The sequence below is a fragment of the Phacochoerus africanus genome, chromosome 2, assembly GCF_016906955.1.
Source record: "Phacochoerus africanus isolate WHEZ1 chromosome 2, ROS_Pafr_v1, whole genome shotgun sequence".
NCBI classification, from domain to species: domain Eukaryota; kingdom Metazoa; phylum Chordata; class Mammalia; order Artiodactyla; family Suidae; genus Phacochoerus; species Phacochoerus africanus.
Window position 1 is genome coordinate 94,157,348 of NC_062545.1, and position 24,584 is coordinate 94,181,931.

The 24,584-nt window shown below is 35.9% G+C and overlaps 1 protein-coding gene and 1 pseudogene across 1 annotated transcript; one reads left to right on the plus strand and one right to left on the minus strand.

The window, feature by feature from the left end:
• The window catches only part of LOC125120710 (olfactory receptor 5M11-like), a 49,966-nt pseudogene extending 26,275 nt beyond the window's left edge, over positions 1-23,691 (minus strand).
• Positions 10,595-11,623, plus strand: LOC125117816 (olfactory receptor 5M3). Its single transcript, XM_047763910.1, has one exon. It carries the CDS (start codon positions 10,630-10,632, stop codon positions 11,560-11,562), a length of 933 nt encoding a protein of 310 aa, XP_047619866.1. The 5' UTR covers positions 10,595-10,629; the 3' UTR covers positions 11,563-11,623.
• Positions 23,692-24,584: the final 893 nt, after the last annotated feature.

Here is a 24,584-nt window from a genome sequence, read left to right on the forward strand (position 1 = left end):
TTTCTTGTGAATAATTTTGAAGGACATTTTTTATTTATGTTTTCCATGACTGGATGAAGATAATACACATTCGAAAAGAGAATAACGGGAAAAGAAGCACATTGTAAACAAGACCCTCTGGGTCTATAATATTTGACAAGATGAAAACATGCTGACAGTTCCATCTACTCTTTCTCCCTTCTACACAATGTCAAATTCAGTAGGTGTGACTAGGAAAAAATATGAATTTTCAATAGTTTGCAAACTCAATGTTTAAATTCTGATGTTAGAAGAACTGCAATGGTTTCTTTTTGTACCTAAAATAAGTGTTGGGTCAAGATACATGTTATTATTTTTAAATGCTTAAATTGACAATTATTTCCCTATAAGTCACTGTCATAATTGCATAAAACGTGACTGACTGGAATTTATGCAGAGCATGTTATAAACTCTGTGCAAGCAAAGCTAATTAATATAACTGTATGCTAGTTGAGTTTGCACTTTCAAATGTATACTAATTAATTAAATCTTATTTATATGTTAATATACTTAATATCCTATGGTATCCACTTAAAATCCTATTCATGTCTTACTTTATAATGACCATCAGAAGGTAATAACACAAGCTCATTGATATTTTGGTTTGGAATGTGGTTTCATAAATATATTTTAGCATGTTATTTTTAGAAAATTTGGGGAAAATGTAGAGAGATGCTTTTTTACCTTATATTTTTTGAAAATATTTTTGGAGTTTGGTTGTAGCAGAAACTAGCTGAACCCTTATAATTCTAGCATGTGTATTTGTTACTTGTGATACATTTTATATCTGATTGCAAAATTAACATATCAATATGATGGATGGCCTGAATTTCATTGTTTTACACTATTTTTGCCTCATTTTCAATATATTTTTATTTAAAAGGTAAGAAAAAATTTGAGGCACAAATAGCTGAATTTGATTATGAATGCTCAAAATCTATAACTTTTCTTGTTGAGGTTCAAGTCCTGTTCATTTACTTTTATTTACCAATATTTTGTAAGAACATTTAAAAAATACAGTTGGATTTTCACAAATAAAGCAAAATTAGGCATGCATTATATATGCAAGTTTATATATTGTATAGGTTACACGTGTGTACAAAGGTGTATATATGGATTTTTGTGTTTTTATGTGTGTGTATTTCAGAGGAATCCACTTGATCAGCGCTTTCCCCAAATTTCCATTTAGGAGTGTCTCTCAGGAGCAAACTAGTTGTCACATAAAATAAACAACATAACTATATCAATTATAATTTTATAATATTATATTCTATCTTGTACTACATTTTTTCCCTTTCCACATTTATGTGTATAATTCCGAGTTGCCTACTTCTCCAACAAAAGAACTCCTTTCTCTATTTGGCTATATTCTGACCATAGATTATAAAACATGGTGAATTTTAAAGATAGACAATTTCTGAGGCTGTTATGACCACTAGCGTTATTTTAACTAATTTGGAAAAATCAGCTATAATGGAAAAAATAAAAATCACTATAAAAATAAAAAATGGCATCATTACTTACATAAAAGGCCTTGCAATGCATACAGATTTAAAACATTTCCACTTAATTAATTTAGAATGTAATTTTTTTGTCTGAAGCAAGAAAACTAACACTAATTCTCATAAAACATTAATCATCATTACTTATTAAGCAATCTCTCTATACCCTCTCAGTTTAAAATGTAAATAATGATAACATAAACTGTTTATATTTCTTTTTGTCTATTTCTCAGCATTCTAACCTGCTGCTTAATTAGTTAATTTGCTCACTCATCTAATAAATAGTATCTGAGTGAATATTATATACCAGGCTCTGAATTAATTGTTTCTTATCAATGAACAGAACAGAAGAAAACAAATCCTTTATCTCATGGAGCATATGGTGTGAAATACACATAAACAAATACATAATACATAAGTAAATCATATAGTATGTTAGTGATATTATGGAAAAATCTAGGAAAAAATACCATAAGATAAAGGAGCAAAGGAGTGACTCTGGCTTAGTCATGAAAATGAAGACAGATTTTATTGAGAAGATGATAATTGAGCAAAAACCTTATGGAGGTGGTTCAGAGATCAGCCATGGAGGTGCATGAGGGGCAGTGGTCTAGGGAGATGGAATAATCACTTCAAAGGCCTTATAATACAAGTATTCAAAAGTTGTTTCAAGGAAATGTGGAAGTCACTGTGGTTAGAGTCCAGGGCAATGAGAAAATTAGTGGAATATGAGATCAGAGGAATGATAGAGGATTAGTGGCCAATAACTTAAGACCCTGTGAGCCATTGGAAGACTTTTATCTTGAGAAAAATGGGAAGCTCTAGGAAGGTTCTAAGCTAAGAAGCAATATGATATGACTTGTTTTTTTTTTTTTTTTTTTTATTCTTAGGGCCAAAATTGTGACATATGGAAGTTCCCAGGCTAGGGGTTGAATTGGAGCTACAGCTGCCAGCCTCCACCACAGCCACAGCAATGCCAAATCTGAGCCTTGTCTGTGACCTACACCACAGCTCACAGCAACGCCAGACCTTTAGCCTACTAAGCGAGGCCAGGGATCGAACCCACATCCTCATGGATACTAGTCAGGTTTGTTACTGCTGAGCCACGATGGAAACTCCAAGAAGTGAATTGGGAGTCATTTCCCTTTTAAATGCCTACTTTAGTTTTTTAATTCAGAATGGAGTTTAGAAGAACAAGAGCCTGTAATTCAGTCAAGAGAGATAGTTGCTAAGACAGAGCAGTAAAAGTGGTGAGAGGTCTTCAGATTCTGGGAATATTTTCTTTTTTCTCCTAGTTTATCCAAGCTTCTTTTCTTTTATTATTAAAGTATAGTTGATTTACAATATTTCTTAAATTTCTATTGTACAGCAAAGTGACCCAGTCATACATATATGTATATTCTTTTTTTTTAATACTATCTTTCTTCATGTTTCAACATATGGGACTGGACACAGTTACCTGTGCTATATAGTATTACCCATTGTTTATCCATTCCAAATGTAACAGTCTGAATCTACTAACCCTGAACTCCGTGTCTGTTTTCAATATAGATATCTCTCTCTCCATGAGGCAGAGTTGTTGCTTGCAAGAGATGCTCCACCGCAAATTCTCCTTGCTCTGGAATCTAGGCAATTAGATATTATTATCTAGAATTAGATATTACTGAACAGGTCTCACCAATGGAATGCAAGTTATACTTGAAACTTCTAGACTGAAGAGGTTAAGTACAGATGGCTTTCCTGTTCTTCCTCCAACACCTTAAAGCTGGATATAGATGCTCAAGTAGACTTGGGAAACCACTATTGCAGAGGGCTGATTACTTGAGACCCTAAGTGACAGCATTAACAGACACTGGACCATGATCTGGAACACCTGCCCATAGGTTTTATGGGTGAGGAATAAAACTCAAAGTATTATGTTTTCATAATTTCTCTTTTTGTTAAATACATTAGCTGGTAATTGTCCAAATGTGTAAATGGGCCAACTGCATATCTTCTAGAACTACAGCTTTGATTTAAAAAATCAGCCCTACCATTTTCTATTATCAGTTTCTGTTGCTATGTTATGAATCTCATTTTTTAACTGTCTTTGAATATATTTTTTCTAACATTTGAAGTTCAATGCATGATTGATCAATTTACATTTTTTCTTAATTAGTAATAATGATGATTTAATAATATATTTAACTTGGACCATATCATATTATATATTTTGAAATGCATAATTTGTACTATGTAATGTTTTAATTTTAATTTTAGCTATTTTTTACTCTCAGACCTAAGAATGATATATGTAAATGTTTTAGCTTATAAATAATTGTTTTAATAACTTAACATTAATTAAGAATGTACTCTTCATTGTCTTAAAAACCTTGTGCTCTTTGACATCTTTTAGATAACATTATAGTTCCTGTGTTTTTCAATTGTAATTTTGGAAAATATTTAATGGTTGTGTTATTACATGCTTTCTGAAAAATTAAGATGGCTAAGTGAAGTCAGACATACAATGAGACACCAACATCAAATGCTTTCACTGATATGCGGAATCTGAAAAAAGGACAGATGGACTTCTTTGCAGAACAGATGCTGACTCATAGACACTGAAAAACTTTTGGTCTCTGGAAGAGACTGTTTGGGGGGTGGGGGGATGTGTTTGGGTTGTGGAATGGAAATCCTGTGAAATTGGATTGTGATGATCATTATACAACTACAGATGTGATAAATTCGTTGAATAATAAAAAATAATAATTAAAAAATTATGATTATTTATTTATTCTTTTTTATTTATTTATTTATTCCTCAGCATATTTAATCTTATTTTCTTCTGCTTGCTTTTGAGAAATCTAAGACATTAAAAAGTCAAATTTAATTTTAATTTAAAATATTATCTCTTTATATAATTTATGCTAGATAATTCATTCATTACACATATTGACTGTTATATCTTCATTATGGATGCTATCCTTTAGTTAAAAGTGATATTTTCTCAGAGTTCCCATTGTAGCTCAGTGGTTAATGAATCCAACTAGGAACTGTGAGGTTGTGGGTTTCATCCCTGGCTTCGCTCAGTGAGTCAAGGATCCGGCATTGCCATGAGCTGTGGTGTAGATTGCTGAAGAGGCTCGGATCCCATGTTGCTGTGGCTGTGGCATAGGCCAGTGGCTACCACTCTGATTAGACCTCTAGCCTGGGAACATACATATGCCGTGAGTGTGGCCCTAGAAAAGACCAAAGAAAAACAAGTGCTTTTTTCTCTCTTATTTAATGATTATAATTTATCTTCTGCTTTATTTGTTTATTTATTTTGTTATGGCTGCACCCATAGAAGGTGGAAATTCCTAAGCCAGGGATTGAATCTGAGCCACAGCTGTGACCTGTGGCAATGCTGGATCTTTAACCCATTGTGACAGGACAGGGATGGAACCTGCACCTCTACAGTGACCTGAGTCACTTCAGATGGATCCTTAACCCAATTCACCACAGTGGGAACTCCTACTTGGCTTTATATTAATGCTGTGATCTTTATTTTCTTTGCATTTGAATTCACTTGTCCCATGCCTTTTAATCTTTCTGAGTTTTATGTGCATCAACTGTAGGCAAAAGTAGTGTTATTTTATTATCTCCCATTGTACAAAATTGAAACACTTATCAATTAATTTGACTTCAAGCCCTCTTCAAGGAGAGTGAACTCAAGTCAAGAATTATCAGCATCACTCATTTCGTTGTAATGACCCCTCCCCGACTGGAGCAACCTGGCCTATTCCTTCCTACCCCTACTAGAAAAAGTATGTGTCCAACAATTTACCCTGCTCCTATAGGGGCAATAAAGGCCCCCAACCAATCAGCAGGTCAGAAGGTGTATTGCAAGACCTCGCCTCTCTCCCTCAGCTATAAAAACAGACACAACCATGTGTTGTTTGATCCTGCTGTGGTAGCTTTGAAATCAAGCAATGAGATCCTGCTGTATCACACAGAGAACTATATCTAGTCACTTATGATGGAACATGATGGAGGATAATGTGAGAGAAAGAATGTATATACATATGTGTGTGTGTGTGACAGGGTCACTTTGCTGTACAGTGGAAATTGACAGAACACTGTAAACCAACTACAATGGAAAAAATAAAAACCATTAAAAATAATTTTGCCTCTGATCATGGAAAGTGTGACCCTAAGCAAGTCACTAAACCTCTCTAAGGTTCTAAGTTTCTTGTTTGTAAAATGGGAAAAATAATGACTACAGGAAGTACTTTTGAGAAATAAATTAGCATAGTGACTGGCATATGCTAACTTCAATCAATGCTTGTCCTTGCTATGATTAAGTTTCTAGTTGTCTTTGTTTATAAAGTGAGGGAGTTGGAGAAGATACAGTCTCACCTCATTTGGTATGTCCTCATTTCGGTATAGGGGATAATACTTGTTTTATCTTTCACTAGAAAAGCAAAGTGGCACAGAACACAAAGCACAGAGCACAGGACTGGCTTTGCAGGTTGAGCAATGCCATCCCCAAGTTTAGCATAATGCAAACCCAAAACAACTTCTTATTTGATCCCAGGACACTTTCAAAATCAGTTGAGATTGGGGAAAAACAAAACTGTGCAAGTCTGTTACAAAACCCCACAAAACTCAGCAGTTGACTCTTCCTCTGGAGGTATAATTTCCCCAGGGTCATTTCAAGGGGAAGCCTCTTAATTGCTTCTTTTTTTTCCTAAGGCAAACATTTAAGGAAAACCTCTTTTGTGGATTTCAACGTTCTCATTTTGTTGGTATATGTTGTTTACAACTTCTCAGATAGTATTAAATTTTCAATTCTGCATTCTTATTTGGAATACCTCCCTTCAATCTGAGGTTGGTGTACAAATGCATCTATCTGGAACTGGAAGATAAACGTTGCATCTTAGATTTTTATTTTCTGTTATTCTTGCTTAATTAACATTAACATCAATTAATTACTTATACCATACATATTATCTGTGTGTTTGTGTGTATTTGTGTATTGTGGGGAGCCGAGAAGATATAAGGAGCCGAGGAAGGGAGCTTGCCTAAACGGTACAATTCTGAGGGCAGGCTCCTAATCAAGAAAAGGGGCCTGTCTGAAAACTGCAATTCCGCGGGCAGATTCCTAAACAAGGAGATGTCTGCCTCTATGGTGCAATTCCAAGGACAGACCCCAGAAGAAAATAAGGCTCGCCTGCTGACATTGGTGGGGAACTGAATTTTCCAGGAAACAATTTCCATTTTGCATTGCTGAGTGGGGATTGTTCCATGGATGACTTAAGTCTTTTCCGTTATTCACTTGTTATTCAGTTTTCCTCAGTCTTTCCTGATTATTTGCTTATTATTCTTACTTTCCATTCTTATTTTCCTGTGGTGAATTGTGATTTAACAAAGTTACAACAATAATATAATAAGAATTTCATCCTGAAGGACTTTCCCCTATTTAAATCCTACTTAGTTAAAACATAGTGTTTATCTACTAACTAGTTATATAGTAAACTCTAGAGTTAGGATTTTAATGAGGATCATAGACGTCAGGCATATATTATTCATGAATCCTACCTGTGAGTTTTGTCCTTGATTTTAAAAGCTTTTAAGTGATAGCTCGTTAGGTTGGTTTATATATTCTTACACGGTCTCCCTGCCATAACACTTTAAAGATAAGCAGCAGTCTAAAAACAAGATTTGTGAATGCCAAATTCTTGTGTCTGTGACCTCTTTAACTTGTAAAGACTGGCTGGCCAAGGGATGATTTGTACTGAGTCTCCTCCTTTCCATGTGATGTATTATACCTAATTGCCCTTAAATTGTACTCACTAAATTTAGTTAAGACAAAGATCTTAGAATGTGATGTATAGCTGCTGTACCATGTAAAATTTAACCGATGTACTTTTAACACTATGATGTAATCTGTAGTTAGAAACAGTCTATATAATCAACCACTTATGCCAATAAAATGTGAGCAGTCCAGCGCCCTGAAGGAAGGGACAAAGAAGCTGTCTCTCTTACTAAAGCTGATGCATGTCCCTATCCTTCGGGAAAAATGTACATTCCCTGGCCACCAGAGCTGGCCTCTGGCAGTGTATGAAGAAGAGAAAGAGAGAGAGATAGAAAAGTAAATTTTCTATAGATATTTGATTGTGTAATTATTACAAAGTAATAATGGAAGTTACAATTTCCAGGAGAGCATTTAATAATAGTTATGTCTTATATTTTCATTGTGTAGTCATACATAATATGTTTTTTCATACTCACAAACACACAATGAAATTGGATTCTATTATTACTATTACATCATATTAAGACATGGATAAGTTAAAAACAAAACAAATGAGAATAAAACCTGCCCAAGTTTGTAAAATAAATTGTGGAGCCAGAATTCAACCAAGACAATTACATTTTGAAGATATAAAAAGAAATATTTTACTGGAATATTTAATATTTCCTCATGCTTGCTCTTGGGAGGGAAATAACCACAGTTATTTGTAAATGAATTTGAAATACAGAGAGATACAGTATGTGAAGTTTGGGTATATATATTTTGCCTGGAGTTCATGAGGAAAAGCTTCTAAGTGTTTCTAACTTCTCCAAGCCTTTCTTTCCCTTTTTTCCCGGACCTCTTACTTCGTAAGATCAGACGTGCACTACTTTCCATGAGTTCACCATCATTATCTATAATCCAGATAACCACCACTCAGGTGTTTTCATATTTCGTTTCTGAAAAGTACTATACACACACACACACACACACACACACACACACACACACACACACACACACATACACACACACACACACATACACACACATATTTTTTTAATAAATAGTCCTTGGTACTGAGCAATTAGATTTGACTTTCCACATAAAAATTCCTCAATGCTAATCCTTGAAAAATGCAATGGAATGCACCTGCTGGGTTATCCAATTTTCAATAATTTAACTGATATTATTCTTAAATTTTTATGCCATTAGTAAATGCCTCAGTTTTCCATAAATTAGCCTGTTTCTCTGGAGTTATATAGTTTGGTTGGTGGCTTTCTGCTTTCTCCTGAGAAAAATTTTCTTTCCAAATGGGGTGAACAGTGGATTACCTTTATTCATTAGAGTCTGTTTATTTTCCCTATGGCAATGACATTTACCATCTTTCCTGTTCTTATCCTTTCTTGTTACTACCCAGTGATAGGGTCCTTCAAATCAAAGTTCCACAAAATATAATCCTGGAGGTTCAGATAGGGTCTTGGAAATAATCACCTGGCATTTATCTTTTGAAGAGCACAGCAGAATCCCAACTTCAATAAATACATTGTCCTGTTGAAAAACTATCTCAAGATTCTTGCTGGATGGAATTACATTCTCTGTTCTACAGAATATAAATGTTTGCTCATGCTGGTGGAATATCTCTCTCTTCCTTGCCCTTTCTCTCTCTCTTTCTCTCATTTTTAAGCAAAGTAAGTGGTAGCTAGAATATATATAATAGAATGCTTTCCCACACAGTTTCTCATAGTTTAACTTTACTAGCTACATTGTGTATTTCTAAGAGTTTGGATGGGATATAAATATTTCTCATTTTTGATGAATACAAATTTGTGGATTTATCTCCTATAAACAAAATGCAAAGAACTAGTGTTTACTTTTTTTTTCTTTTTTTTTTTTGGTCCTTTTTTTTGCCTTTTCAAGGGCCGCTCCCATGGCATATGGAGGTTTGCAGCCTAGAGGTCCAATTGGAGCCGCAGGCACCAGCCAACACCAGAGCCATAGCAACGTGGGATCCAAGCCACATCTGTGAACTACACCAGAGCTCATGGAAACGCTGGATCCTCAACCCACTGAGTGAGGCCAGGGATCAAACCTGCAACTTCATCATTTCTAGTTGGATTCATTAGCCACTGAGCCATGACGGGAACTCCAAGAACTAGTGTTTTCTTGGGAAAATGATTGGTGTAATGTGGTTCTGGCAAATGTTCATATGATACACCCATATTAGAAAATAAATTTGTAAATACCAGAAAGTTTTCCTAGAACATCACTGGATCTCCATAGAAGCATCATTTATTGCCTGCTTTCTGCACCCAGTATCACACTGAAGGAATATATCAGGGTTTTAGAAAGTTTATTTACATTTATACTGTTTTAAATAGTGAAATTAATATCCTTGCCTAACATATATCTGAATTTACAGAACATAGCAATGGAGGATATCTAGTAGATTATAATTTCATGTTAGACATGCAAAAAAGAGTCCTATACAGGAAATATGCATAATGTATGAATGTGTGTAAGCAGTTTACCATTTTGTTTTAATGACTACAGTGATCATTTTTCCCTCTTTAAATGAGTGCAAATATGAAGTTATATTAAAAATCATTTTATATGAGATTTAGGGGTAACAAATTTTTGGATTAAATGGCTTCCTTATCTAATCATGAAGATTATGCTTACAATGAAAAAGAGTAAAATTATTACTTTTGAGCTATGTTAAAATGAGAAACATAACTCTCTGTACATGTCTTCAAATATGCAATTACCAAATGCCTGTGTTGGAAAAAAGGGGTATTTAAGTAGGAGGCTTTGAAACCTGGTTCTAGCATATTTCGATCACATTTGGTATATATGTTATATAATATAGAATGTGCATTTATCCAAGCAAACTTCAGACAGCCTGTTACATAGTAAGTACTCAGAAATGATTTGCTAAGAAGAATGGCAAAACACAGTCATAGATATTTAATAAAGAAAAAAATGGGAGATCCCATCATGGCACAGTGGTTAAAGAATCCAACTAGGAACCACGAGGTTGCAGGTTTGATCACTGGCCTTGCTCAGTGTGTTAAGGATCCGGTGTTGCCATGAGCTGTGATGTAGGCTGCAGATGCATCTTGGATCTGGCATTGCTATGGCTGTGGTGTACACCAGCAGCAACATCTCTGATTAGATCCCTAGCCTGGGAACCTCCATCAACCCTGGGAGTGGCCTAGAAAAGGAAAAAAGAGAAAAAAAAAGAAGGTCATTGGAAAAATATAAATTAATAAATAAATAATACTTGATTTTAAATTTTATTCCCTTTTACTTATCACAGAAGTTTGTAACTAATACTAACCAAGAACTGAGAAAATGCTCAATTTCACGGATGTGACGGACTTTATTCTTTTGGGACTAACCACTCGTCCAGAATGGCAAGTTCTCTTCTTCATCCTTTTCCTGGTGGTCTACATTATCACCTTGGTGGGTAATATTGGCATGATCATGTTAATTAAGGTCAGTCCACAGCTCGGCAGCCCCATGTACTTTTTTCTTAGTCATTTGTCATTTGTTGATGTGTGGTTTTCTTCTAATGTCACCCCTAAAATGTTAGAAAATCTGTTATCAAAAACAAAAACTATTTCTTATGCTGGTTGTTTGGTCCAGTGTTTCTTCTTTATTGCCCTTGTCCATGTAGAGGTTTTTATCCTTGCGGTGATGGCCTTTGATAGATATATGGCCATCGGGAAGCCTTTGCTCTATGGCAGCAAAATGTCAAGGATTGTCTGTATTCGACTGATTTCTTTCCCTTACATATATGGTTTTCTGACGAGTCTGGCAGCAACCTTGTGGACATATGGCTTGTATTTCTGTGGGAAAATTGAGATCAACCATTTCTACTGTGCAGATCCTCCTCTCATCAAAATCGCCTGTGCTGGGACCTTTGTGAAAGAATATACCATGATCATACTCGCGGGCATTAACTTCACATATTCTCTGACTGTAGTTATTGTATCTTATCTGTGTATTCTTGTTGCCATTCTGCGAATGCATTCAGCAGAAGGGAGGCGCAAGGCCTTTTCCACCTGTGGGTCCCATTTGACAGCTGTCATCATCTTCTATGGAACCCTTATTTTCATGTATCTCAGACGTCCCTCAGAGGAGTCCGTGGAACAGGGGAAAATGGTGGCTGTGTTTTACACCACAGTGATCCCCATGTTGAATCCCATGATCTACAGTCTGAGGAACAAGGATGTGAAAGAGGCCATGAGCAAAGTGTTCAGCAGAACATATTTAACAAAATAAAATGAGGTTGGGTTAATTTTTTCCTCTATCTCATATATATGTGTTTGTAAACAATTATTGTTTAATATATAGCTAAAGACATTTTACAAAAGCTAAGGACTTTGTGCATTAAAAAGGAGGAAAAGATAAAAATTCAGAGAATGAAGTGGATTGACCCATTCCTATTGATTAAGTAAACTTAATTAAAAAATAATAAATAAGTTAATAGAAAAGATCATTTAAGTCCAAGTTCACAGGTATTCTCATTCAAATTTTTCATGTACTTAGCTAGAATGAAGAGATTTTGTTTTAGTTATTCAAAAATGCAGTGGATGAATTTAGCAAATATTTATTGATTTGCCTATTTATGTAGTAATTTGGGGCATAAAAATATCATCTTTCATGTAACTTTCTAGTGCAAAGGTTTATAAAATGTGTGCTCAGCTATAGTTGTAAGATTGATTGATGTGTAATGCTTCTTTTAATGTGAAGGGTGGGTCTGTTCAGAGACTACTATTTTGAAAAGAGCAATCCTATTGTGTTTAATCCTTTTTCATTTTTTTAGCATTTAAGAGATATAACATGGTAAGTGTCTCTCTTTTACAGATTCCAGTAACTTCCATATTTTACTCCAAGTTTTCCAGTGACCAGAATGTGTATCCTCCTGCATGCCCTGGCTATAGTGCCTTCATTCTGAATGAAAAGTAGGTAGAATTAGTAGATGTGTCATTTTGAAAGCACAGTTCTCCAGACACCATTTAAAAAACTGAATCGACATTTTGTACTTTTTTTTTTCTTTTTAGGGCCAAACCTGAGGCACATGGAATTTCCCAGGCCAGGGGTTGAATTGGAGCTACCGCTGCCTGCCTATGCCACAGACACAGGAATGCCAGATCCAAGCCATGACTGTGAACTACACTGCAGCTCATGGCAACACTGGATCCTTTCATCCTCTAAGTGAGGCCTGGATCAAACTGGCATCCTTGTGGATACTAGTTGGGTTCATTACTGCTTAGTCACAAGAGAACTCACATTTTGCATTTTTGTGACCAAGATATGGTAATTAAATGTTTTATTTTTTTAGTTTATTATTATTTTTTTGTCTCTTTGTCTTTTCTAGGGCCACACCTGCAGCATATCGAGGTTCCTAGGCTAGGGGTCGACTCAGAGCTGTAGGAACCCGCCCACGCCGCGTCTGCAACCTACACCACAGTTCATGGCAACACCAGATCCTTAACCCACTGAGCGAGGCCAGGGATCAAACCTGTGACCTCATGGTTCCTAGTTGGATTCATTAACCACTGAGCCACAACAGGAACTCCTTAAATGTTATAAAATAATTTTTGTATTTGATAGAAATAAAATATTTTGGTGGTCTATTTGTGGTTAACAAAGACATGTCCTGACATGATATAAATAACATAGTTTGGCTTCTCCTTTGTATCTCCCTTCATTAAGCACTAGTATGAGGAAATGACAACTTCCAAAACATTTCTATGTCCTCTGATAGAAATAAATACATAAATAAATTATGTGCTGCTCTCCTGGTGCAGAAAATATATATATAATACTGAAATGTTATCTGCATATTTAAATTATACATTAAGTAATCACAAATTTATTTACAAAGATTCAAATATAAAATAAGATTGATGCAGTATGAGGACATTCTCCTTTGTCCGTTTTATGTTTTTATTTTCCTCTAGGGAAATGATAAATTCGTAAGCTCATTTCCACAAACACACACATATGTCATGGGCATTTTAAAAAGCTATTTGCATGTAAACAAATTTCTAATTCAGATTAAATTATAATAATATTACTGCATCTGTCACCGAAAAACCTAAGTCCCCTAAGGAATTCAAGATCTTACTTAATGTTACTTTTCAGGTGGATTTAAAGTAATTTATCTTGCCACTAACACCATTTAGTCACCATTTATTGGAAAACTCATTATACTAAACTACTTGCTGATTAGTAATATGGTTTTAAAGCTTTAAAATTTTTTGTCAGCAAGTGGATTTGGATGATTTTGTTGTCTTTTTTTATTTTCCCAAACCTAAACCACTTTCTCGATGTACTTTTTTGGAGAGTTGGTTTAGTGTTGCATGAAGAATGATGATGTCAGTGTTGCCGAGACCAGCTCAGCAAGTGAGGGCTGATGAATGGGTGCTTGAAATTTAAGAAAAGGTTAACATAAAACAAGACACATTTATCTTAATCAAAGGTGGGAACCGGGGGACTCAAGGTCTCAGGGACCAAGAGCCCCACCTCAAGAAACCACACTGCTTTTACTGTGCTCTTTGGGATTATATCAAGTGAGGAGGGGACTGTAGGTGCAAGACATAGGTTTTTTACTATTTTAAAAGTCACATAGATGGTAGCTGGTTAAGTTTTTACTCTGACTTTTAGGCATTTAACAATCATTAGCATTGAGGAAGCCTGGCATCAGCTGTCTATGCACAGCATCTAGAGAATCACCATTCTGCTTCTGCAGACAGCTTTCCTATCTATGGTAACCTGGGAGTGCCTAGGTTTGCACCTTGTTCTCCTTGCTGATGCATATCCCACTAATGACCCCTCATAAGCCCTGTGGGGCCATGAGGCTCCTCTTCCTCTTATTTTACCATGACATATTGTGCTGTGCACTCATGTGAGTGCCTATCTTCACAGGTCCAGCATGCCTAGACCAATGCACTATGTCCTCATTCAGCTGACCACATGAATAACTTATGCCTTTTGGTCTTTGTTCTCAAGCTTAAGCTGTTTACCAACACTGTGACTGTTTTTCAAGCAGGAATATGGGTTAAAGTAAAAGCAGGACAAGATGGAGTTTTCAACATAGAAAATAGAAGCAGAGAGGCTAATAAAAGATTGTAGAGACATACCTCCTGACACAAGGTCACTGGTTAAATCATGTTACTGATTTGAGTTTCCAAATTTCAAAGCAATTTCTGGACAACCTTGGAGAAGTCATTTGTGTTGACCCAGTTAATTTTTAAGTTGTAGAGTCTGATGCCCAAGATCTCATCTGGCTTTTGTAATTTCCACGAGTATGAATTCTCTAGCAGAACTTAAAGCAATTTTGCTATTTGCTGAAAATTCAGGATAGCTTTATCAAATACTTTCAAACATAGGTCTATTGGTACATTTATTTTGACATCTATGAACATCGTTATATTAAGCATCTCCAACAGAAAGTGCATTATTTTTCTCTGTCATTCTCCTTCCCTCCATTGTTCTCTCCCTAACACACACTCACACCACACACACACACACACACCCCCACACACACTTTCTTCTTTTCAAAACTGCATTTTCTTGAGAAAATGAATATTACGCTATAATAAGCTTGTGTCAATGAGTTTCCATGATACACTTTTATCATAATAAGTGAAAAACACTCAGGAGCTCTGGGTACTTGGGCATTGAAGAATGCAGAAGAAGACTTCGCCTGAGCACTATTCTGCCCACGGTTTTCCAGACAAAATTGAAGCAGTATATCGTCTAAGGTTTATGAAAAATCTAGGTTGGCATTGTAGTTTGTTAACCTGCTAGCTATATCTAAACTCGGTAGAAAAACTTAACATTAAGGTTATTTAACATGTGCATATTTTTATTCTTCAATATAAGGATAATATTGGCCACAGTCCTAGAGAGGTGGTGAGATCATACCTGTGAACTGTTTATAGGTAAAAAGGAACAAATCATTTCAATTTTTTTGAGTGCTTTAGATGATACAGACATTGTGCTGAGAGTTATGCCAATATTATCTAAGGTCACCATGCCACACTGTGAGACTGTAATGTCCTCATTCTATAGTTGGGAATTGAGGCTGGAATTCTAACTTATCCAAAGACACAAAGTTGAAGTCAAAGCTGAGGTGCGATTCCTGATCTGACATCAAAGTCAATCCTCGCTGATTCCCATAAGAACCTAAAATAAGTGAGAAAAATTGTCTTACTAATAATCAGGTTCTTCACCAGTGACCTCCTGTTTTACTCATTCTCCCCAGATGTTTCCAAGTGATGTATACTTTTGAGGCATCTTCTATCTATAAGACAAACTTGAGATGCCCAGATTGCACTTTTCTATGATCACCTATCCTGACAGATGATGCTTATAAGAACTCTAACAAAACAGAAAAGAAAACCACTGACTGATATTTTATAATGTAAAATAAGAATGTTTTCCTGAGACACACAATTGTCAAGTGTGAACGAAAGAAGGAAGAGCCCATGTGAAAGTGGGAGAAATTAGATCATGATATTAAAAATTTTGATATTTTAATTTTATCATAGGTAATATTCTTCTAACTAATGTTCCTTAACTTACCTTACCCCTGAGATGTTTCCAGAATTTTAATTACTATGTCTTTCATAACTACCTGGAAATTTCCTCGGGGAAATGCTCTTAATCCTCTCAGTGTTCAAGATTCTATTATAAATAGTGAGGAATTATCATTTGTTTATCTTTGCTGCTGAAGGTAGATCTACAAATGTTATGCTCTTTGCAGTACAGATTAATGAAGTCACATATTTTAATTTTTATTCTTATTTTGAAGAGACTAAGACCTAAATTGTAGACATATTTGTTATCACCATGTTTTATTGGGTGAAATTTATATTACTGGGAAATATCATTGTTTATATCCACAGTTTATTTAACAAAATGCTTATTCTTCATTTTTTACCCCTTTACCACTTCTCTGCAAAGACCATTGTGTTTTAAAATGTGGAGTTCCTGTCATGGTGCAGTGGAGACAAATCCAACTAGGAACTACGAGGTTGCGGGTTCAATCCCTGGCCTCACGCAGTGGGTTAAGGACCTGGCATTACCATGAGCTGTGGTGTATGTCAGCAGCAGTAGCTCCAATTTGACCCTTAGCCTGGGAAACTGCATATGCCGCAGATGTGGCCCTAAAAAAGAAAATAAATAAATAATTAAAATGTGTGTGAATGGAGTTGAAAGTATTGTATTAGTGAGGATGATTGACCACTTACTATACCTCCACTGTTCTTCTTCATGGGAAATTCCTGAAAGGTTAATATTTTCTTAATTTTAAAATTTCATACTCTATATTATCTATTATTTTAATATATGATGAACACATGTAGTAAATTGGCTCTATCCCAGAATTCACTTGGATTCTCTGATCCTAGAACTGTGGGTTGCCTAACTTTGAGAGGTAGAGAGACGCCATGTTCTATTAACTCTGTAGTTCAGCTTGCTGCGAGGTTATGTAAGGCTCTTCTGGTCCATTAAGGAAGAACTATTAAAAGGAAAACCTTTCTTCTTTGGGGGTGGGTGATCAAACTGAATTTTAAATACAAAGAAATAGAATACTAGAACAGGTTATCAATTAGGCAGTGATATAAAGTTATTAAGGGTATACTACTAGATTCAAATTAATTAGCTTGCATCTTGATCTGTCCAATTAGTAGATGTCCAGTATAGGAAGACCGTCATAGGCTTTCAGTGCTTCAGTTTCCTCAATTTTTGAATTATCCTAATAGAACCTGCTTCATGGGAACTTTGCAGGCGAAAGATTTAGTAAGCATTCAATACAAATTAGCTATTCTTAGTACATTTTAAAACTGAGGCTATTGCCACTAGAACAATCTTTCCTAGAGAATTTATTAATATTAAATGCATTGAATGAACCAGATCTAGAGATCAGGGCTCTTAAAAATCATATCATGAATATTCTCAAATATCCGTTATGTTTAACAACTAAGCTAGACAGTTTAAAGGGTTCCAAGATGAATGAGACAAATTCTGCTACCACAGAGCTAATGATTATCTATAAGGGAAAAAAAAAAAAACTACGCATATAGGAAGCAAAATTGGAGAATTAATATTAACTTATGTTTCTTAGATGTCTTTATGCTTTTTAATGTATTTTATACTTTGCAGTATCACTAGCCCAAGTCCAACTATGTTAATTAGAGCATTATAGATTCATTGAGCAGGCAGGGTTAGGAGATTTTTACATAGGGAAACTCCTGAACTTAGCTCTATTTCCCAACCAGAGTCTGCAGCTCTCACCTCACTAAGTATTTCTACACGTAAAAGAAGGCACATGTCTAAATTCATGGGAATTTAGAGTAAAGGGTAACTCAGATCTGAACTGAAACTTCAGTGTCTATTGTGTTACATGTCCAATTCATTTTATTCATGGTGTATTTCTTTCTTTTTTTTTCTTTATTTCTTATTAGGGCTTCACCCGTGGCATATGGAAGTTCCTGGGATGGGGGTTGAATCCTACTTCAGCTTCTAGCCTACACCACATCACCAGAAACACCAGATATGAGCCACATCTGTGACCTACCCCACAGCTTTTGGCAACACCAGATGCTTAACACACTGAGAGAGGCCAAGGATGGAACCCGCATTCTCATGGACACTATGTTGGGTTCTTAACCTGCTGAGGCACAACAGGAACTTCTTTTTTTAAATACATGGTGTATTTAATTCCTATATTAATAATGTCAGAAGTAGGAAAATATTTTGAGATTAATTAACTTCCTAAATGTGCTCTTCTATTAGTTAGAGGAACTTATGATATAGTCATAGAATTAATACACTTCATAATACTAAAGGGGTACCTCTAGTAACACTTTTTTTCAATATGGTAAGCTAAATAGTTCCTCTTCTAACACTTTGCATTTTCATTTTCTTCCCCCTTATTTCTACATAGCTGGCTACTTTTCCTTAACCCAAAAGTCATATCCTCAAGATTTTTGGCCATTCTGTCTGCATCCTGCCTCTTCTTATTTCTGATCTTATCAGCATGCTGTGTTTTTGTCACAGCAGCTCCACTAAGTGATGTATCTTATTTGTATATTTATTATTTACTCATTTTCAACAAGAATATAATATGACATAAGCCAGAGTCTTGTATATCTTGTTAAACCTCATGTTTCCAGGGAATTTAGAATACTTCTAGATATAACAAGTATATCTGACATATAACTGGCTTGGATGCTTGTAAAATGAATTATTATAAGCAATTATAAATAGAACCTCATTTATACATCCTCATTATATTATATTACCTTCAAATGTCACCTATTTGATCCTTGTGATGTTAACATTATTTCAATAATTTAGCAGAATATAAGTATCTAATTCTAAGACTATATGAAGGTAATTGTCTATTTTACAGATAATAACCTGATAAATATTGGTGACAATTACTTATAACACCCATTGAAGAAAATAATTTTGCTTAGATATTCTTATATTGGGCATTGTGGAAAATCTTCATTAATTTTTAAATTATTTGAATTAGAATACAGATAAACATGACCCAATTTCAAGAATAAACAAATCTCTTCAGAGTTAAGAAAAAAATATTTTTCTATTGGCAGTACAGACTGGGTCTAAGGAAACACAATGACAAATTTTACAGATGTGACGGAATTTATTCTTTTGGGGTTGACCAGTCATCAGGAGCTTCAAGTTCTCTTTTTTGTGATGTTCCTAGTGGTTTACATGATCACCCTGTTAGGGAACATTGGTATGATTATTTTTATCAGCATCAGTCCACAGCTTCAGAGCCCGATGTACTTTTTCTTGAGTCATTTATCTTTTGTGGATGTGTGGTTCTCTTCCAATGTCATTCCAAAAATCCTGGAAAACTTACTATCGGAGACAAAAACCATCTCTTATGTGGGGAGTTTGGTGCAATGTTACTTTTTCGTTGCCCTGGTCCACGTGGAGGTATATATCTTGGCTCTGATGGTCTTTGATCACTACATGGCCATCTGCAACCCTTTGCTTTGTGGAAGTAAAATGTCCAGGACTGTCTATGTTCAGCTCATCTCTGTTCCTTACCTCTATGGATTCTGTTAGCCTAACATGCACGCTGTTGACATATGGCTTGTACTTCTGTGGAAACTCTGAAATCAACCACTTCCTGTGGGGGAGTCTACATGAAAGAATACACCATGATTGTTACTGCTGGGATTAACTTCACATATTCCCTCTCAGTCGTCCTCTACTACTCTCATCATAGTAGCTGTGCTATGCATGTGCTCCGCTGATGCAAGGAGGAAGGCATTCTCCAAGTGCGGGTCCCACCTAACTGCTGTTACCATGTTTTATGGGACTCTCATATTCATGAATCTCAGGAAGCCCACGGAAGAGTCCGTGGAACAGAGGAAAATGGTGGCTGTTTTACACCACAGTGTTCCCTATGCTGAATCCCATGATCTACAGTTTGAGAAACAAAGATGTGAAAGAGGTGTTCAACAAAGCAATCATCAAGGCAAACTTGGGGCAGTGACACTGAAATCAATATTTCTGTGGTATGTCACTACCTGTTATAAATGTCCTGGCATAAAAGTTTCTAGCTCAAAAAGGACTTTCTAGAGACAACTCTTACATATACCAAGAAGTCCAATCTAACACAGCGATGCTGTGCCCAGTGAGTGGATTCTAGGTACTATGCCTGCTTTATTTTACATATGCAAATGAATGATTAAAACTGACATATTAATGTCATTCATGAAAAATAGGAGGTTCCTCATTCCCCCTTTTTCCTTAGAACCAGGTTCTGTCTGCTATTCCTACAGTGAGAGGCATTTTCAAGGACAGAGCCTTGAGAGATCAAAGGGCTGTTGAGAATCTGGATGGTATGAGTGGCTGAACCCAGTGAAAGCCTCATATAAACTTTTAAGATTCTGGCAGACAGATGCAAAGATCTCCTTATCTTGTCACCGACCAAGACAAACCTCATATGTAAGTTCCTTTGCTTATTAAACCTGCCATCTACAAATCTAAAATGATCTACCTTTATTGTTCAGCTTCTCCTTGCCCTTCGTGTTGGGGAAAGTTTTAGATTTCACCAAGGTTATAAGTTAACACTTATTTAAGAAATCGTTTCAATTTAAAGCCACGGGGGGGGGGGGGACAAAGAAATCCACAGAAACCACTTAACGTGGCTTATTAAAAATAAATAACATCAAATATTTTATGTTTTTACTTTTAAATAAAATTACAGTGGTATCCTATGAAACTCAATAACAGAGAATGGCACTGGTTTCACAACAAAGCAGCCCTTGGGCATTGGACATTTTCAGAACAAAAATCGCCACCCACTTTCTCTGTTTGAGCCCACAGGTACTTCTCTTGACTATAGTATTTACATTTAATTTTAATTTCTCTACAAGCCAGCTTTTTGTTTTTCAGTGCACAAGGAGAGCTGCATCGAAAATCCCAGCCCCAGCATTCACCTAACCTAGGATCTAAGATTAAGTGTCTAATTGAGACTCAATAGATTTACAGGGGTATAATTTCAAATTCCCTTGAAAGACTTATCTTAATTGGTTTATCCTGAGTCCTGTGATCACTCCAGTAGGACCTTGAGTACAATTATGGATGCCATGTCCTGCCTTGGTGGAGGAAGGAGATTCTCAGATGGAGAGGGTCATTATAAGCAGGTAAGTGGTTCAAATTGTGTTCATGATGTTTGCTCACTCACTCATTCACTCATTCTTCCACCAGCATTCAGAGTGGTTACAGGCATTATATCAGACACCAGGAGTGATAAAATGTAGAAGATAAATCCTTCCTATAGTTCCCAAGGAATGAGCAAGGCTAGACTGTGTATTAAGCCAAATGAGGCATTATCATGGCATACTGGCAGTCTAGTAAGGCAGAGAAGATATTGGCATTAGAATTTGGTGGGCTTAACAAAAGATAACCAGGAATGATAATGTGACCCTCATTTCTTCTTAACAGGCTAATGATCTTTCTTTTCCAAACTGCCACTGCCTTATCCCATATGTGCCCTTTTTCTCCTTGGGGCTTGAAACAATTCTCTCACACCTCCACATCCCCCAAGTCACTTGTGGCTAGTATCTCATACTACTGGAATTTTTGCCTTCTTTGCACATTAATTTCCTTCATCACTCTCCTCTGATAGTTTAAATCTTTCTGAGTTTTACTAACTCATACTGATGATTTGATTGTTATCTGCCTATTCTACCAACTGTTCTGTCCTGTCAGGAATGTGCTTGTTATTGCTCTCCGAGAATGGCTCCAATATCATACACATGGTAGACACTGAACATTTGAATTTATCTGTGAACATTCCAGTTGAAGGTTTAAGTGGATTTCAGATTATATTGCTTTATAATCACCCCAAATTAACTTAGCCATACTATAAGTAGTTGGTTTGTATGAGATGGTTAAAAAGGATAAAGATAAAAGATTTCTTTTTTCCCTTTTTTATTTTTTTGTCTATGAAGTTGCTGTTTATTTACTTATTTTTGTGCACTTTGATGTATGTGATGTCTAACAATAAAACTGGAATTTTATTTTGCTCTGCTATTATAAAAAAATCACCCCAACATAGAGGTATTTCTTGGCAACTTATAACAATCATATTTATTACTACTCCTTCCTGTTCTCCAACCCATCATAATTTCATTATATCAAAAAACTTCAAGGATCTTTGGAAAGCACAGCTTTGCTTAGGGAATTTAGGGACAGGTCTGCTTTTTATGTTTTGATAGAGTTAATAAAAGGAAGTATGGCTTTCCTGATTCCCAAATCTATGCAGTGAAAAATCATTGTTTCAACGGACATGTTAATCTGTGTAATTTCAGGGACTGATCAGTATTGAATTTAGTGGTGGTCAGAAACGGAGGAAAGATGATTAGCAGACAGGGTACAGTTGAGCAACAGGCTACTGGGTGGAATGACATGGGGATGAACACCTTCTTTGCTCCTTTCTCTATTCTCCACAATATGCACAACAGAAACACTTTTGAAAGGGTTATCAGATGCAACTTGGAATGGATTTACAATGAGATCCTACTAAGTAGCATTGAGAACTATGTCTAGATACTTATATCGCAATAGAACAAAGGGTGGAAAAAATGTATACATGTAAGTGTAACTTGGTCCCCATGCTGTACAGCGTGGGGAGGGAGAAAGGAGTTGCTGTATCTTATTATCAGTTGGATAGAAACTATCCAGGTCAAAGATATCTGTGTTACATACTCTTAGAGTAGAAATTCCTTTAAAATGTAAATTTCACGCTTTCAAACATTTCAGCTTCATATTGATTGCTAAAAGATAGAACTCATGTACAAATCATATTGCCTCATATAAGAATGTAAAAAATAAATGTATACCATCAAAAGCTTATAAAAACAGCATAATTGCATGTGGCATGTCCCAAGACCGGTTGTTGTTCCGAGTGTTTTTAAAGTTATTAGAGGCAGGACATAGCATTTTCAACAGCTTTCCTCAAGGGATTTTTCACCTGTTTCTTCCTCAAGCTGTAAATCATGGGGTTCAACATGGGGATGACTATTGAGTAGAATACAGAGGCCACTTTGTCTGTGTCAAGGGAATGGATGATTTTGGCTGGAGATACATGAAGATCAGAGTCCCGTAGAATATAGTCACAGCAGTCAAATGAGAACCACAAGTCGAGAAGGCTTTGAACCTCCCTTCTGTAGACTGGATTCTCAGGATGGCAGCCACAATGTACAAGTAAGAAAAAAGGACAGTGGTCAAAGAGCTGACCATGTTGACTCCCGCAAACATGAAGATCAACATCTCTTTGAGGCTGGTATCGGAGCACGGAGATGGCCATCAAAGGGACATCATAACAACAAAAATGATTGATGACATTGGGGCCACAGTAGAGCAATCGGAAAGTAGCAACTGTTTGGAGTAAAGCAACAGAAAAGCTGTATAAGTAGGGTCCGGTTACCAGCTGCATACAGACCTTTGGGGATGTGATCACCACGTAGAGAAGAGGATTGCATATGGTCATATAGCGGTCATAAGCCATTACTGGCCAGAAGGAACATCTCCAAAATCAAGAAGTCAGGAAAAAGCCCAACTGTGTTGCACATGCATAGAAAGAGATGGACCTGTGCTTGGTCAGGAGGGGTCAATTGAGGAAGAGTAACAAAGGTCTACAAAGGCCAGATTACTGAGAAAAAAGTACATAGGTGTGTGAAGTCGAGAATCCAGTCGGATTGAGGAAATCATCCCAGTGTTTCCTACCAGAGTTAGATAATATACCACTGAAATGAGCAGAAAGAGAAGGAGTTCAATCTCCCTATGGACTGAAAAGCCCAAAAGAATGAATTTTGTCACCCTGGTGCTATTTGTTTCAGTCATTCGTTCCAGTCTCTCAGTTGATGAATAAAGACAGTTGAAGACAGAATTACCAGGAGTAAGAAATGATTTTCAGACACAAAGCTTATATGTTTCAACCCAAGAAATTATTGTTCATTGAAGGAGAATATCAAAACAAAGAAATGCATCCCATTTCAAACTCTCCTCTCTGGCTGTTTGTAATTTTGCAAGACCAAAGGTTGAGGGCCAATAAAAATAATGTTTGCAAAAATATTTAATATTTAGATGTAGATAATTTAAAATTATATTGAATAAAGAGAAAAAAATCAATCGTTAAAATTTCTTCTCCCATATTTTCTTCCTGGTGGAGCAAAACCTTTGTGTGCTAGTTTGTTAGTAGCTTTTTGAGTAGATATTTTTAATTTACTTGAGTAAATACACATTGTGATCTATGCAAAGTTAAACAGGATATTAAATGGGTATAAAAAGGGGGTCATTGGATGTTTTTCCTTGTGGATGAGGTAAATTTTGAATTCATATATAATCCATTCATTTTCAAATGCTGTGCTTGAAAAATACACTTGGAGTAGATCTAGAATAAATGTATTTTTTAAAGTATGATTCTCTATATTAAAGTGTTCTTCAGTGCTGTATTTTAATTATTTTCAACATTTATAATCAGGAATGTTTTCTACAATCCTTGGAAAATTTTCTGTGAAATAATCCTCCTGCCTTTAAAAGGCGGTATTGGGGATTGGCATACATGCACATTGTGGCATGTGGAATGACTGGCCAATGGGGACCTGCTGGTATAGTATCCCACAAGGAACTATACCCAGTAATCTATGATAATCTACATGGGAAAAAATCTGAAAAAGAATGGATGTGTGTATATGCTATAACTGAATCACTTTGTTGTACCTAGGAAACTATCC

Excerpts from the sequence above, each read along its gene's own strand:
- LOC125117816 (XM_047763910.1), top strand. The coding sequence starts at position 10,630 with ATGCTCAATTTCACGGATGTGACGGACTTTATTCTTTTGGGACTAACC.